The 17,183-nt window shown below is 41.3% G+C and overlaps 1 protein-coding gene and 1 long non-coding RNA gene across 3 annotated transcripts in view; both read left to right on the top strand.

Annotated features, from left to right (window-relative positions):
- LOC115392606 (cGMP-inhibited 3',5'-cyclic phosphodiesterase A-like) overlaps positions 1 to 17,183 on the top strand; it is a 78,670-nt gene that overhangs the window by 27,233 nt on the left and 34,254 nt on the right. For both annotated transcript variants that reach the window (XM_030097317.1, XM_030097315.1), the window contains exon 2: positions 16,097 to 16,147. In XM_030097317.1, coding sequence (XP_029953177.1) covers positions 16,097 to 16,147 — 51 coding nt within the window. The remainder of the gene's footprint in view (positions 1 to 16,096; positions 16,148 to 17,183) is intronic.
- LOC115392609 (uncharacterized) lies at positions 7,724 to 9,169 on the top strand. Its single transcript, XR_003931864.1, has 2 exons — positions 7,724 to 8,120; positions 8,795 to 9,169. It is a non-coding gene; the product is annotated as an uncharacterized LOC115392609 (long non-coding RNA).

The following is a 17,183-nucleotide window of genomic DNA, read 5'->3' as shown; positions in this document are numbered from 1 at the left end:
TTCAGCACTTTGCGATTCTCATGAATGCAAAGTGCACTACAAATTAAATGCATTATTATTATTATTCATATTATAACCTTAAGTTGGACAGAAGACGAATGGGAGAATTTTTAGCATGACAGTGAAAATTGTAACCGAATTGTGTTTCTAAGTGGATGCATGAAGCTTTAAATTAGAGGGGGATTTCTCAGGGAGGAATCTAGACTGAAGCGCAAGAACTGAACCTTGCTTTTAAACTAACAATTTTTTTTTTTTTACCAAAGCAGCTCTGAATTCACACAACATGGCAACGATTTTCATGAAAGGTTAAAAAATAACAACAAAAAAAAACAAAACAAAACAAAGAAAAGTACTCAGTTTGTGTTTAAATCCTTTTTTTAGTCTTCAGAGTGATTTTTTTTTCATAAATTATGGTGAATTTTATCAACATTTATAATGATTGTTAGATATGCTAACAGCCGAAAACAAAAGCCATGTCTGTCCTGTCAGTGTACCTAAATGCAGCAGGACAGTAAATAATTGCAACCTCCTGAGCTCCGTTTTATCGCCCGCTTGCTTGATTAAACTTATGATTAGTTTCTCTCTTTTCCTGACTTGCACAGCAGCAATAAAGTGGCGCTGCTGGAGGCGGCCATGCTGCTTGTTTATTGTTGTGTAAATGCTGTAAACTGCAAAATTGCGATCTTTCCAACTTGTAACTCTCCCAGTTCCCAGCTGCATGAATTCACATTTACTCCCAACGATCGTGCAGTAAACTTTTGAAAATCAAAACCAGGGCTGAGGGACGTTTTAGCAGAGGCACGCTTTGGTGATATTGTGCTGCACTTAACTTTAAAGTGTCTCATAGAAACGAATGGGAAGTCATCCGGTTGTTAAGCAAGGCACATTTAAATATATGACCCCTGTTCACTCACTGCAGGACAAGACATTGTTCAAATAACCCACATAGAGAAAAAATCACCGATTATACTGCTGAGCGCTCCACCTGTGTTCGTCTCATTGCCATCAGACTGTATTTGAGACACTTCAGCAAAAATCTCCCAGTAAATGACCAGTAAACAGCCGGCATCGGCAGCAGCCCCACCAAGCAGTTAGAAACTAACGAGCCGAATAATTTACTCAGAAGCCGGTGGAGAACAAAATGGTGATAAAAGGAGGAATTTTTATTGGACTTTTGCAAAAAAAAAAAAAAAGAAAAAAAGAAGTGAGTTGTGTCTGCCAGCCTGGTCTTTTTCCCAGGACATCACATGCTGCTGATATCTCAGAGACGTTCACACGTGTATAGGCTGGATAGGCTGCCAGCAAAAGACGGGAGTAGCTTAAATATCAGCGGACATGACCATGAAGAGAATAAAGTAAGTATATGAATGTCTGCAAATGAACTTATGTAATGTATTTTAATTAATTTTAAACATACTTGTCAGCACAGCACTTCAAGGAAAAGTTCTAAAATTGTATTAGTTACAAATCCATCTGCAAACATATAGAAATGAAGAAAAACAGTAATTGAAATAGGTTTGAAGCATATCAATATAATGTGAAATATAGTGAAGCCATAATTTTATTTTATTTTTGTGCTCACAAACTATGTATTGTGTTACAGAATATTGAGAACTTTTCAGTGTTTGTTCCTTAACTTTACTGAAGGTATCCACATTGTCACTTGATCACAATAATTCTTCGCTTGGAACACATGATTTTGTTGCTCTGTGATTAATATTTAAGTCTCAAATTAAGTTATATATGAGTCATTTAGCTGGTAATGTGAAATATGCAAAGCACCGATTTTAACACAAAGCTCTTTTCCTGTTTTGATATGAACTGAATCGAAAGATGTCATCCATTTCCACACGGTATCAGTATTTTATGGTCTTTTATAAGCAGCTGCTTCCAAAGTGATCAAAGGATTTTTGTGCAAATCAACAGTTCAGTGCTGTTACATATAAAACAAAGCCTGTTGAAGTTGTGTGAACGTTCACGCAGCTCACCTCACTCTCTCACACTTTGTGGTGTGTGGTGAGACGCTCCCACGCTGGGCACGCTCTACGCCCGAACCGTGCAACGGAAAGGGACTTCTGCTGTTCAAACCCTCTGCCGACTTGAATCTGGATGAAATTATTCAATCATGGAGTCTCAACAGTAGCAAAGAGTGGGCGAAGCATAAAACATCCGCATGCTGACAGTGTTTTTGTAATAACTGCCACTGGCAGAAGGGGGCAGCAGATTTTACACACTGCAGGTCTTCTGAAGCGCTTCTCCCGTGCAGTCGTGACACATTTAAAGCAGACAAACTGACCGGTGGAGTAAAAAAATGCACTTGCTGGCAGTGAGTCTGGGTGGTCCGGCTCACTTTTCAGTCGAGCTCCCCTGAAGTTAAACATCGTGATAAATACCTTTTGCCAGAGGCACAACTGTTTCAAGACACACTGACAGCACATCATTAGCACACGATCTTCAGTTATAACCATGCCATATATCATTGATTCAGAGAGCGTTAAGATAGTGTGTATTGTTTGTCGCTCAGCCTCAGTGAGCTGTCGTCAGGGTGTGATCCAAGTAGACGGCTCTCTGTCACTCATGCAGCCTGCCGTTTATTTCCCCAGAGGACGGCCAGCATCTCCTCTATCTTATCCCCCTGTTTGCTTTTGCTCTTAGCCGGGTTTCCAGGATGCTATCAGCGTGACGGCCCATACCTAATGGCTCTGATCACGTCTCGTCGAGAGAGTCGCCCACCAGAGTGCGCCGGGAAAGGCTATCTCCTGTCCCCCCCCTCCACCCGTACCGACACGCTCCCCGCAGAAGCCCGCTTTCTCCTCCCCCGCGGGATTCTCCCTGACAAAGTTAGCGTTTTACGAGATAATGGCAGAAAACTCGCCCCTGGGGTTGACCTGAACCTCTTGAAGGGGGAACTTGCTCAGCAGTGTGAATCCCTCCACCTGCAGAAAAAAAAAAAAAAAAAAAAAAGAGGAAACAGAGATTTATGCCCCCGCACGGACACACATGCTGTTTATCCCAAGCTTGCATTCACACACTTTCATGCACACACACATGCTTTCAGTACATCGGTGAGTACATAGGTGCTGTCCTGACTGCACGTTCGTGTTTACACATCAGTGATTTATGAAGAATATAGAGATGTGATTTAAAGGCATATGCTTGAGTGGGCAATTGCTGTCTGTTTACTGAAGTCCTGTGGGAATCTAGATGGGACTGTGAATGCTGCTATAGTGTGTGTGTGTGTGTGTGTGTGTGTGTGTGTGTGTGTGTGTGTGTGTGAGGCAGACAAAACACAGTACCTTTGCTGAATCAGGCAAGTGAATAAAAGATTAAATAATGTATGCATGCACAAATTCCCATGCTGCTTTCAAAACATTGTCTTTGACTGAACTCTGCGTTCTCGGATTCTCGTTCCTCAGCCTCCGAATGATCTGACAGCGAAAAGCCCTGAGACGGGATCAGAGCTCTCTCCGAGAGAATAGTTCCACATGTCACCATTTAGCCAAAATTAACACTGTTCAGAAGTTCAGTGTTTTCCTTGGTTTTCACGTAAAGGTCAGCTCCAAATTGTTTTGTTATTCATCTATTCATTAACTTTGAAAATCCGGCTTGACGTACATCGCCTCTTCCAAAAGAAATATTGCCTCTTGTCCCAGTCAGAGTTATGGCTTCATAAAAACATTTTACAGTGGAACTGTAAAATTCAGGCTTGTTGTTGTCTGAGACCTGCTGCGCACAAAACTAGCACAAATTCGCCTATTTTCATGGCTTCAGTGACATTGCTGTGTGAGCAGATTTGTAAATTGCCCCCTTTCTGCAATCATACTATTGTATTGTTCAGAGACGCTTCATATAGTCTTGAAGATATCATACATATATCAATGTTACATTTCCATTTTAGAAAATGAAGGTGAAGCAGGGTGAATTACCAAGATGATGAATGAAAGGAAAATATACACTTTATCAATATGCTGTCCACTTTATTGGGGGGATTAACACTAAATAAGTTTAATAACACGTGAGAAGCACACTAGAGAGAGTTTGTTGTGGTCTTGATGTTTCACTCAGGTGGATCGATCACTGTGTGACAGCACAGGCTCGGTTTCTCTGTATTTTACAGGAAGAACGGTTGTGGGTGGGTTTTATTAAATGAATTACGGCGCCATAACCAATTTATTTTGACGAGGCAGTTCCCGGCGAGAGTGCTGCGACTATAGACCGGCTAACGCCGTCGACATGCCTTACAGTGTTTGGATCAGCTGGGAATTGAGTCCCACAAAAGCCACCGGCACCTTAAAGAGCGAGCCGAGCCGAGGCTGGTAAAACAAACAAACAAGGGAGAGCTGTGCTCCCTCCTCAGCTCTGCAGGCCCCTGCAGTAATCCTGACTGTACCATTATACACTAATGGCTTTGGCATGCTGCTTTCAAATGGGTTGCCAGGTCTACACCACCAGATACCCCCCCCTCCTTTTTTTTTTTTTTTAAACCAGGCTGAACATGCTGAGCTGGAACTTCATAGGCGAATAAAAAAAAAAAAAGCACATGTACAAACATGATATTGCTTGTAACTACAAAAAAAAATCAATGCTCTTTTAAACGTTTGGAGATTTCAAGCCGGTATTATCAGCTTTATGGAGCAGAGGTTCCTTTTGTGGGTGACACATTTCACGCCGTAGCGTTTGATTTTCGAGTTTTTGAGGTCAGAATGTGGGGCGCTCCCAGTGAGGCTTTTCTCTGGGCCACAGCATCCTCGTGGCCCGTGCCTTCACCCTGGGGGACCGGCAGATCCATCTCCGCTCAAAGACTCATTCACTTGCTTCCTTCTAGGATCAGGCTTAGTCTCCCCCAGGAAACGTAAGGACGATAAATCCCATTAGTCACACTCGAGAAATTAGAAGAGCCAGAGTAAGAATGTGTGAAGAGCAGCGGAGGGGCTAAATAACACGGTGCAGAGCGCAGAGGCAGCGCTGCAATGGGAAGTACGTCGCGGGATCATGTTTGCGCTTTTCAGCTTTTTTTTTTTTTTTTTGAAGTGTGAATTTGTTCATTAAGTGAGTGTTTTGCAGGTCGGTGCATGAAACAAGAGTGCGAGAGCGTGTAGCGGTGTGCTTGTGCTAATCCTTGCATGCACACCAGTGTGTTCCTCATTGCGCGCTCGCAGCTGCCTCCCATGCCCTTGGCAGCCCACCTCAACAGTTCCCTTCCCTTCCCTACAGCGATGACGCAAATGCCCCACGATGACTGACCCCCACGGTAAAACCTGTAAAACATTAGCCAGCATGAATAGGAATGACTCTCCGCGCTCTCCCCCGGCAGGCATGCAGGGAAGGATTTATAGGTGTCCTCCTCTGGCCGCCACGCTCAGGGTGGATGTGGCAGAGGAAAAGGTGAGGCATGCTCTCTCTCTCGCGCTCTTGCACTCTTTTTTTTTTTTTTTTTTTTTTTTTTTGGAGTCACCTGGACAAGGAGCCACACAGTTTGGGCCACAAACACTTCACAGTTTTACTGTATCCTGTAAACACGCCGGTTAATTCTTTGCACTTCTGCAGCTGTTTTCTTCATGAGTCCCATGAAATTCCTGATAATTCATGATGTTATTTTTTTTTTTTTGGAAGGATGACAACTGGAATTAAGATTATTTAGAAAATACAAAGAATATGAATACAATTTAACCAGTGCTTTAGGGTATGTTTAACTTGATTTTCTGATCTCAAGTTGAGATTTATGATACAACATGTCCAAATCTACCTCATTTTATGCCAATTTTGTAAGACCAATTGACATCCCTTCTATTGGCCTTTTCTAAGAATTCAGTGACCATTAACGCCAACAGCTGGAAATAAAGCAACAGAAGTAATTTCCTGTCAAGTTGGCCTAAATCCGCACTACAAAGAGAGGACAAGATTATATGAGCACCAAGAAGACCAAAAGAATTCCTGATCAAAGCAATCAAAGCTCAGTATGCAGGTTCATTAAGATGTTATATTAATCCCACTGAGCAATAGACGGCTAGTAGACGTCTAGTATTTTTTTAGACCTGATTTCAACCGTCTAGATTCCGTCTGTTTTTAGACGGAATTTAGACGTTGCAGTTTAATCAATTATTCTATAATTATTTATTAAAAAAAACAACTGTAAGGTGCATAGCTAATCTCCAAATACTGAACTAATATAATTATGAAAGCTGTTGAGCGATATACAGTATAGTATAAATATAGCCGAGATTTAGACGTCTAAATCTCTACCGCATTTCAACGTCTAGATATAGACCGAATCTAGACAACTGAATTTAATCCATTATTTAAAAGTTGTTTATTTAAAACAATAACTACAAGTTGCAAAACTGATCTCTAAATATTGGATTGAGATCATTTTAATAGCCGTTGAGCGATATACAGTATAGTATAAATATAGCCGAGATTTAGACATCTAAATCTCTACCGCATTTCAACGTCTAGATATAGACCGAATCTAGACAACTGAATTTAATCCATCATTCAGTACTTTAAACAATAACTACACGTTGCAAAACTGATCTCTAAATATTGGATTGAGATCATTTTAATAGCCATACTCGTTATAAGGTATAGTTTAGATGTAGACGTCTAAAATCCCTAATTTCAGCGTCGATAATTACACCATTCAATTTATTTTACATCTTTAGAATACAGGAAAACAAAAATCTGATGGAAGAGCCAACTCTTTGAAGTGCACAGCTTTCACAGTAGAGTGATCGGTGTTTTCGCGTTATTCCATCAAAACGTATGAAACCTCCACAAAACCTTCGGTAAATCTGAAAGCCCAGATCCTGCTGAGCACTCGACAACGAAGTTTGTGGCTGAAATTCCCTTAGATTATTAGATGTCGGTTGTGTTTTCTCAGCCTCTGTAACGCTGACTGCCACCATGTTGCTTTCGTTGTTGACAAAAACCTCTTTGGTGTACTACGCTCACGTGACGCACCTTGCAACCACTTCTGGGAAACGTTCTTCCGCTCAAAGAGAAGTAGTCCGTGATAAAACTTAACTACTTTACAGTCTTGTGGAGATTGTACGACTATAACCTGAAAACGCCTTCAACTTGTGCCTGTGGACTGCGCTACTTCCAACTGTGAAATCCTTGTGCTCATGCGCTCCACTGTACTGAAACAACCGCAGAAAAGTTGGTCGAAGAAGTGCTGTTTCAGGCATACAGAGGTGGGTGTCGCAGCAACTACTACAGAAATTTTTTTATTTTTGCAATGTTTGGTCCTTTTACCGTCATTCATTAATTTAGCATTTGCTTATTTTAATTAAGGGCCTGCTCTCTCTGTAGGAATTGAGGTTAAAAGCTTCTGCTTCGGCTATTTTCCAAACATTTTACTGTTTAACTTCGAAGACGAGATATATTCAGATGCCAATACTTGACCATAATACACATAATTCACCATAATTCATAATACAATAGGCAGCCACATTTGCAGTTTTTCTTCATTTGTTCTATTGCTTTGTTTGCAGAAGCAATTCGGAAGAATTTTAAGGAGGCTACAGACGACCAAATCCGCTTGGCCATGGGATTCTATTTCAAACAGGCCCCAGCTCGGACTGGTGGAGGGGGTACAGGAGACCAGGACACCAGTGGTGTAGTTTTATTTTAAAGGTTTGGTTTGCAGCAATAAAACAAACAAACAAAAAAAAATATATAAAAAAATGTTGTTGTTATTGTTATGGTTTTAATTTTGTATTTACAAGTTGTTCTATTTTTTCAGTGCAATGTTTATGTAACCCAGCTCCAGAAGGGTTAATAAATAAAATCAATTAATTTGCAGTCATTATGTAATTATTTCCTTATGTTTATAAGTGTTTTGTATTTTAATTTGAAAAACCTGAAGTTTATTTTGAAGACCGGAAGTAGTAGGCCGCGCTAGTGAAGCAGTTTAACCTCACTAATGCACAGACGGAGCACGCCACTTCACTTCCGCGTGAGAGAGAAAAACGGGAAAAAAGGTATGGAAACTGTACAATTTCGCAGTCAAACTGAGAAATGAAGTAGTTGTTGATACCATGCTCCGAAAACTCCGTTTCAGAGAGGAAAAACCGTCGTTGAAGCACTTTCCGGCCGCGTTTCTCCTGAAAAAACCATTGGTAAGCTTGCCGCTGCGTGTTGCAATGTGTGTGTATGTGTAGATGTGAGGCGACCATGCTGTTTCAATTAAGGGTGTTTTGTACATCTTAAGTTGTTTTTGATTCATGTTTTGCACTTAAAAACATTTATATTAATGGATTGATGGTGAAATTTGACTGGAATGAGCACATTATGAGAGTTTCACTGTGTAAAATGCCTCATCTTTTGCACATGTGATGCGAAGTTAAAATGTGTTCAGGAGTACAAGAAGTCATTTTAAGTTCATTTAAGTTGCTTAGAAGCAGCAAAGCTGTAATTTAAGTTAGTTAGGTTATGAGAACGGATGTATTTCAGTGAAAATCTCTTCTCTGATGTTAAAAAAAAACTAGAAAATGAGAGAAACACATGAGGAAGCACATGTTATGCCTTCATGTAGAAGTAAAAATTTCTTGGTTGAATGAAATCTTTAAAACATTATTCCTTTGAATTTTAATTGATTAAAATACATTTTGACATGATAAACTCTTAATTGTTAAGATTAATTACGGTTTTCAGCATGTAACCCATAGTATTTTGATTCCTGTTTCATAAAGATTATCAGTGTTGTACAACCACCTTGAACTGAACATTTAGGTGATCATTTGAAGATGTTCTATGCATTGAATTGGACTGTAAACCTGTTTTCTAAATACAGGTCAGGTTCTATTGTGATGCTTGGAAAGAGTGAAGCTTCAGCTTTCATGTCTGACGAAGCTGATGAGCGATCCAACTGATGGCGAGCTCCCAGTCCACCTTCGGTGCTTCAAGCAGAACTTTTAATTCCGCCACACCACTTAATGGATTAAGTGGTAGGATTTGTGTCAGTCCAACTGACCGGCAGCAACGAAAGCCTTCCTTGGATATCCTTGAATCTTGACTTTTGACTTTTGGATCCAAACCACCGAGGAACACTCCCATTTGGACATTTATTTATTTTATTTTATTTCTTAGTTTATGGGCCCAAGGTTGTAATGTTATTGTGTTTAGTATTGTTAAGATCTTTGTGGAACTAAAGAGTTTCAAATCATTCTGCCTCTGTGTCCAGTGGTTATTGTTTCACTTGGCTCCTACGAACCGAGTATGTGACGTGTATGTACCCTGAAGTTGGTTACATTTAAAAAAAAAAAAAAAAAATGTTTCTTATATTTTATGTCGGTAGTTTGTATTAGAGTTTGTGCTTCTCTTTTCAAGTGGTGTAAAGAAATTAAAAATTTTTTGGACATTCATATTTTTGAATTTTATTTAAAAGGTGTTGGTTTTGATTACAGTACTAATGGTTAAAAAAAATGTTAAAATACAGGTTTCTGGTGAATAATAAAAAAATTGCAATGGCTGCATTTTTATTAGAATATCTTAATACGTTCAATAGACGTCTATAAGACGAGTAGTTTTTGTAAGGGGTTTAGATCTGGTACAAAAGTAAATGTCTAGCAAACGTCTAAATTTATACGTCTATAAATAGACGTTCATTTGCGGTTATTTAAACGTCTAAGATCAGAAGAGGTGTATGAATTTGGTATATAAATGAACGTCTAATAAACGTCTAAGTTTAGACGTCTACAAATAGACGTATATTAGTGGTTATTTAAACGTCTAAGATGAGACGAGGCGTACAGACGTAGACGGCTAAAAGACGGCTAATAGACGGCTAAAAGACGGCTAATGCTTAGACGTCTAAAAGACGTCTAGCTTAGACCGCTAAAAAACTTTCATTTTTAGACCACTGGTAGACCAATTTTAGACTAGACGTCGAAGAACAATTAGACGTCATTTAGACGTCATTTAGACCGAAAAATGCTCGGTGGGATGGTTTACTGCTTTCCGCCCATAATTGAAACCATCAGTGTTTTTTCATTATCATATCATGTATAACATTTACAGCACCTCTGTGAAACCGTGTAAAAAGTTAATGAAGGAACAGTTTTCAGATTGTCCCAACAGAAGCAGCTACGTGGCAGTAGTCATGAAAATACCTCCATCTGCAGGTGCAAAGCAAGATTACATCTCGCGAAAGGTGTTCATGGTTTTAACACTCCTGAATGTCAGCGCACAGGTCTTCGATTGTTGCCTTCGCGGCGTCCTCTCGACTAATCCGCGGTTACTTCCGAAGCCTTCACATAGCAGAACTTAACAGGATTTGACCTACTTTCTTGAGTCAGCTGAAGTGAAACGGAGTGCAAGGGTGTCAGAGTCAAACACCGAAGACGTCACAGCGTTTTTGACAGAGAGCAGCGAAAGAAGAATAAAAGCAAAATAAAAAGCAAGGGAGGGTTTAGAAACCTCTGGGCAGAGGGTGTGAGTGTGAGGGCGACTCTGTCTCGGTGTGTACTTCAACGTAAGCAGGAGTGTGTGTGAATTCATGACTTTGCAGGCCTGAGATCATGCCGAGTTTAATTGGACAGAGAGGTGGTTCATGAAAACCCTGGGGTCAAGCTCATTGGAAATCCTGCAGACTGATCTCCCTTCCCTTCAACGACGCGTTAATTAACCCGAGCATACTGAAAGATCAGCAAGCGGCTCCTCTTTACCCCTCTTGGAAAGAGCGATCTCACACTGGCCGTGTCCTCGGCAGACTCTGACTTTGCATCTCTGCGAATCCACTGCACCGACAAACCAACACACAACACACACGCATCGGATTCATTAAAGTGAAGCAATGAGAGATAAAATAAGATGTGGGAGACAGAAAAACTGGAGGGAAGCAGAAAAAAACAGGGGAAGAAGCCCTGCTAGCTAGTTATCTTGCAATGAGCTATATTAGGATGTCAGTTTCTGGTTCTCATTTCCAGAAGATTCTGTCAAGTGCTCTGTAAGTTAACGACAGCGGGCGAGGCTTCAGGCTAATCAGGTGTGAGCGTGGAGCCGCCGAGCTGGAGGTGTTGCTGCTTCCACCACTTCACACCCACAGAGAAGTGGTTTTTCAGCTGGATATTGGCACGAGGAAGCCAAACAACGAGCCCGTTCCAGTAGTTTGTTTGTGCTGCGACACCGTGGTGTTTACCCAGCACCTCAGAGGCACGGCAGCTCGCCATGGTGGTGAGCAGGGCATGGCTGCGCGCTGGCATCCGCGCCGCTGCCCTCTTAACGCTCCAGCTGAGAGCGAGGCTGGGAGTCGACTTGGCTCGTGCTATTTCGAGTCATGAGAGTGCAGCTCAGCTGCTGACGGGGAGGCGGGCGTCCCGCGGCTCGGCCGCCTCCTCTGCATTTGTGGCATGTCGCCTCTCACATGCATCCTGTCCCTTATTTACCTTTTATGCTCACGCATGTTTCGCAACAAACTCCTGTCGAGGCGCACACATGGACAAGACACATGCAGGACGGTGGACAGCGGCTCGAGAGCGGCTGAGACACCTGCAAAAATCTGAAGCTGCAAACGTCTTCAGCTCCTCAGCAGCGTGAGAGAACCAGAGGTTGAGTGAGGATGCAGCAGCAGGAAAAATTCTAAAGGTCAAGGGTTTTCCTTTTCCCAGCTTGTTTTTTCCTCCTTTGAAGCTTCAGTAAGAAACCGTTTTTCTGAACTGTAAGAAAAAAGACGGCATCAGTGCAAATTAACAGGGCGAAGTTACGACGGTTCCAGACTGTATTATATGAAAACTTCCCAGATAAATTAAATCCAACAGGGGTGGGGTGCAAGCTCTGCGAGGGGACCTGGCGAAGGCAGGCTGATGTAGTTTTTATTTGAAAATTGGCAATAAAGAAAAATAAAATGTTAAAAAAAAAAAAGCAACGTTTGAATTTTCAGTGGCAAAAAACAAAATGATCCCTTGTTGGGAAAAACATTATAAAGTAACTATATTTCAGCTAATTATAGTGACATGCTAGGGATAGTGATAGTTATTCTGTAAATTCAATAGATTGCAGAGCATCTTCCTCCAACTGATGTAACTTCAGACGAACTAATGTGGAAATGTGGAAAATCGTTCATTGAACTGATCCACACAGTGGTGACAGCTCAGCTCGATGTGTTACAGCAATGCTGCAGATCGGTCCACCGGTAGTGTGATTTCACTGTTATTTGTTTTTAGAAAAACCCTCAGTCTGACTTCATCTGAAACATGCGGCTGAACTGAGGAGCAATCACTTTTTTTTTTTTTTTTTAGTTTTTTTACTCTGGTGTATTTCTGAAGTGCATCACTCTGAATAATGAAGGCACAGTAAATCTCCACAACGCATCCACAATGGAGCAGAGTCTCATGAAAATGCCTCAGAGCTTATTGAGTGTGTCATGTCGCTCTGGTAGCTATAACACTGATTGAATATTGACATGCTTGTATTTTCAGACACAAAGCCTTTTTTTTTTTTTTTCCTCACATCTTTCTAGGACTGGCTGCAGTCATTAAAAATGCTGAGTGTTGTCCCAAACGATGAAAAGCCACAACTGGGGCTGACTTCTTCTGAGTTCCCGGGCGGTATAATGAATCTAGCATATGGTTAAACAAAGGGCATAACTTCTTCAAAGTTGTTATTTTTCCCAGTAGGTGCACTGAGGCTTCGGGACGAAAACAAATCCATTTGGAAGTTTTACTGCTCGGGCGATGTTGTGTTGCCTGGAAGACGTCCCTGAAAAACAAGGAGATATCTACGAAATTGCTCAGGAGTGGTTTTACCTCTTCAGACATAATACTGGCAGTGACCTCTCGTATAATCTCAGACTGATCCTCTCCATCTTCCATTAGCAAAACAAGGTTTAAAACCAAGCACCAACAAGACTTTCTGTTTATGCTTTTCTATCATTATTGTTTGTGGAGGATCAGCTGGTTATAAGATAAGATCTTCTTATTGGTCCAACAGTCTAATGGGGGATTTTTTTTTCCCTTCATTTTTATGATTGATGTTACTTTTTTCTTCGTTGCCCTTTGCCTTTTTGTGCTGTGGTTTGACATCTGAAAGTTTCTGTGATTTCCCATCACATCCACACAGCACTCATTGTTCAAGGAGTGCACTGTCCATGTGTGTTTCTTCATCAAGTCTCGGAGTCGGCCTCAGAGAAAATGAACTCCGCTGCAGCGTGTCAAGTCGCTCCGTGCGAGAGGCTATCTACACCGCTCAAATTTTATGCTCAGCTTTGATATTGTGTTTTTCTTCTTCTTTTTTTTTTTATTTTGGCACATCAAAGAACACATGTAGACTTCTGTGTAGTCTGGGTCTGTCTCTCACTGCAGACAGATGAAAGGTTGGGTTACATAAGACCGTTAGGCTGAAAGTCTGTGCGTGTGTGTGTGTGTGCGTCCCTGCGTGCGTGTGTGTGTGCCTGGAGAGCTTCACTTTAATGCTAGGACCTTCTAATGGAGCAGGATTGTACCGCCACTGCCTGCGCCTCTACTGTCAAATCGAATCTTTGTCATCAGAGCGGAGCGGAGCGGAACGAGCAATGCCACATTAACCATCTCCTCATTTGTGAAAGAAGCTTCTCTAAAGGTACTTTGGAGGAAATGTGGGAAAGTCCGTGATCACGGACACATTTGTTATAAGTGTTTGGTGATTCAACAGGTTCTGGAGCAAGTATTTGTCGAAGGCGTCCTGTTTGATCAGCTACTGGTGTACTGGGGATTGTATCTAAAAGGGTTTCCACAATAGAAGTTTGTGTTTTAATTACTTTTGTTGGCAGCAGAGAAAACTGTAACACCTAACTGGATAAATACAAAGACAACCACAGTAAATCCGCTGGAATCGAGACTCAGATCGATTCTATCAGAAACAGATAATACACTGAATGACACTTTTAACCAAAGACAGATGTTGAATTAAGAATTATTTGGAAGTATGATCATCTCACACTGTCGAAAATGTTGGAAAGCTACAATACGTGTTTGAGAAATTGAACATTAAGTCCAGGAAACAGTTCTGTATTGATTTGTAGTTTATTCTATTCTATTGCTAGTTTATTTTTTCTGGCAGTTTTCTCCTTTCTATTACAGTTTGTGAAAAAAAAATAAAACAAAACAAAAAAAGTAGCACAGACTGACTTCATCCCAACACTTAAATCTTGATTTGCGTCCCAAACAGCTGGTAGCTTGTTTCAATAACCACGGAGAAAGATCTGAGCATGAGAAAATGTTGATGTCTACTGAGAAAATGGGGGAATTCTTTGTTTTACATTTCAATAAACTCTGAGAAATTTTTCCTATGGAAAAGCATTGAATGTAATGAAAGGCGTGCGTCAAGTTACTATGATAATGACCTTGTGTGCTTCGTGGCTTGGTCACCGCATTTCATGCCGCGATGCCTATTGTTGCCAGAACCTTGACCAGAGGATGAGGTGTTCGGTAAAAAATGGAAACCAGTGAGTCAGACAGTGTCTCACTCAGCTGAATCAGGCAAAGGAGCATTAAGCCAGCGGCTGCCCGAAGAAAAACATTGAAAACATGATTAAAACCTGTTGTGACTTCCAATGTTATTCACAGCTTAAAAAAAAAAAAACTTTGGTTCTCCCGAGAAATCGGAGCGTGACGTTCTCCCAGTAAGACGTCTTCCCATGAGGAGGATCCGTCCTGTTCTTTTTTGCGGGAATGAAGTGGGCAGAACGGAGTTGGAAAAAGAGATTACCAGGCTTTAGGAATAATTTAGCAATATTTGTCTTGAAATGTGATAACAGCTGGAGGGTTGTTTGTTTATGTTGGTCACTGTCAATCAAATTTAATTAAACCATGCCCACACGGTGCAGATGAAGCAAATTAGCTGAGATTTTGAATGTCAAACAGTTCATAGACTTTTTCTTTTCAGCTTTAAGCTTGATAGTCGGTTAAACATTAAACTTAAGACTCAATTACTTTAGATCGAAATTGTTCAAAGATAAAACTTGAACAGTGTGAACATCGCAGCAAATCAGTGGGATTTTTTTTTTCTAGTTAATCAAGTAAAATGCCAATTTTCTATTTTAAAAATTTAAAATCAGAACAACTTTCCACTCAGAAAACTGTCCCTGGCAAGTGCTGACAGCAGGGTCTGTGGATTATCTAAATCACACAGGATGCAGTTTCTGCTAAGACACAGTGCTGCAGAATTTTTAATTAAAGCTTTAGTGCTGCGAGCAACAACACTAAATTTCTCTTGACCTCCAGTGAACTGAAGTGGGGGATGAAAGCATCATATTCCAGAATATAAAGCGCAGACCATCTGAACTGTTTTTAGACAACCTGAGAAAATTAGGACATTTCAAACATGGGTTAACAGTAGCTAAAATTATCCTGTATTCCTGTGAATAGACAAATAAACTAATGATTCTTCTGACTACAAAGCGCATGGGTAACTTCTTTGTTTTAAACTAGGCGTCTCTGTTTACCCTCCACAAAACATCGTCCCCATCCGCCACTGTTCTCATCAGTGTTTCTGCTCACGACCTCCACTGGCACCGTCAATTACACCTGAATTATCAAATTGGCTCTTCCACTGAGCCCTGTGCCTCGCTGTGTGGAGCAGCCATTTGTCACAGCCACACACCGGCTTAGACCGGGCTTCTGGGGCAGAAAACCCCAACAGAGGCAAGGGGGGGGGGCAGTGAGGGTAATGTTGCCTTGGCTCTCCTGCAGCCCCCTTCACCAAACAACGACAGAGCTGCACTCTGGCATCTGGTGACTCCTAAGAAGGTGGAAAACGGGTTTACAAGGCCTGTGGGAGGACGCAGTAGCTGGTAATTAGACAGCACAAAAATCCTCAGCCTCCACAAGCCCCCTGGAGCAGTGAATAGGAGCTAAAGTAAACTCAACTTCACTGTGAAATTGCATTAAATGTCTGCGTTTAATAGAAAGTGAAAAACAGACAAAACCCATTTTTTGCATTAAGGAGCATTTTCCTTAACTTCCTTCGCATCAGTCCTGCTCCGAATACATTTCTGTTTTTTTTTTTTTTTCCTACTCCACGCCATATCTCCTCTGGAGCCACTCTGTCACAGGAAACTAACAGAAACATGATGAGCAGGACGGCGGTTTGAACATGTTTCTGTTTCTGTTTCCCGCAGATGCTTTCTCGCCCAGACTGGGACCACAAGAGGGGCTCCCGAGGATCACAGGTTAGCGCTGATAAGAGATGAGAGCCACAAGTTAACGGGGTTGTTACTGAAAGTTACCGAAAGTTAGAAAAGAATACAATTCTCTAAATTCTTCACTTACTCTTGTTTTACCTCATGACATGCTATCTTAGTGCCTATTTACACATAAGTTGATATGTTAAAGTTTATACATGAAATAGAGCAAATTAACTATGATTTGGAAAGTAGATGGGCTAAAATGGGGCTAAGTATGAGTAGCATTACATACTGGAGAAAATATTTTGAAACACACAAGTTTCTTAAAATACTACTTGATTATAGTGATGTTAAGGCTGATAATTCCATGAATGTGATCGTGCATATGATCGTACACACTGAGAGGCAGAGCAATAATGAATAACAGACATGCACAGGAGGCTGGTCCCCGATAGCTGTCTCTCGCCTACAGACACACACACACACACACACACATACACACACCTTATAAATGACGTAAGCGAGGAAACTGTTACCACTGACGGGCCTGTTCACACACTCACTTTAGCTGCAGTTAAACAGCATATCCAGAGGTGCCACTTCCTCCCAGAGTCTGCACTGTACTGTTCATTTAAAGGACATGAGTGTGTGAAGGGGCACAAACCACTGAAAACCAGACAATTAATGCTGAACGAGTGTAGAGGTCAGACACAATGACACATCTCTTACATTACCTTTCCCATCTTCTCAGGAAGGGTGTGTGTGTGTCTGTGTGCGTGGTTGTGTGTGTGTGTGTGTGTGCATGTGTTTGATAATTGATGCATAACTGTTGCAGAGAAGAACAAACAATGGCCTTGGCACCGGCGCAGCCACATACAGTATCGGTGCGTTCTGTACTTTGTGTCCTCCTATCAGGAGGATATCCTCTGCAGAATGAATGGATGCTGTGTCTGTGACAGTGTATGCTTGGGTAGCAATAAACGCCGTTATGGTCAGGAGGGGTATTAGGGGGTTTTTCATAAGTAGGGAGCAAGATTGCATGGCAGAGAATTGGGCTTGAAAACAAATTACAGCCTGTATA

Source organism: Salarias fasciatus, chromosome 7 (assembly GCF_902148845.1).
Source record: "Salarias fasciatus chromosome 7, fSalaFa1.1, whole genome shotgun sequence".
Taxonomy (NCBI): domain Eukaryota; kingdom Metazoa; phylum Chordata; class Actinopteri; order Blenniiformes; family Blenniidae; genus Salarias; species Salarias fasciatus.
Note: the sequence above shows the minus strand (reverse complement) of the source record. Positions and strands in the feature narration are given on the sequence as shown.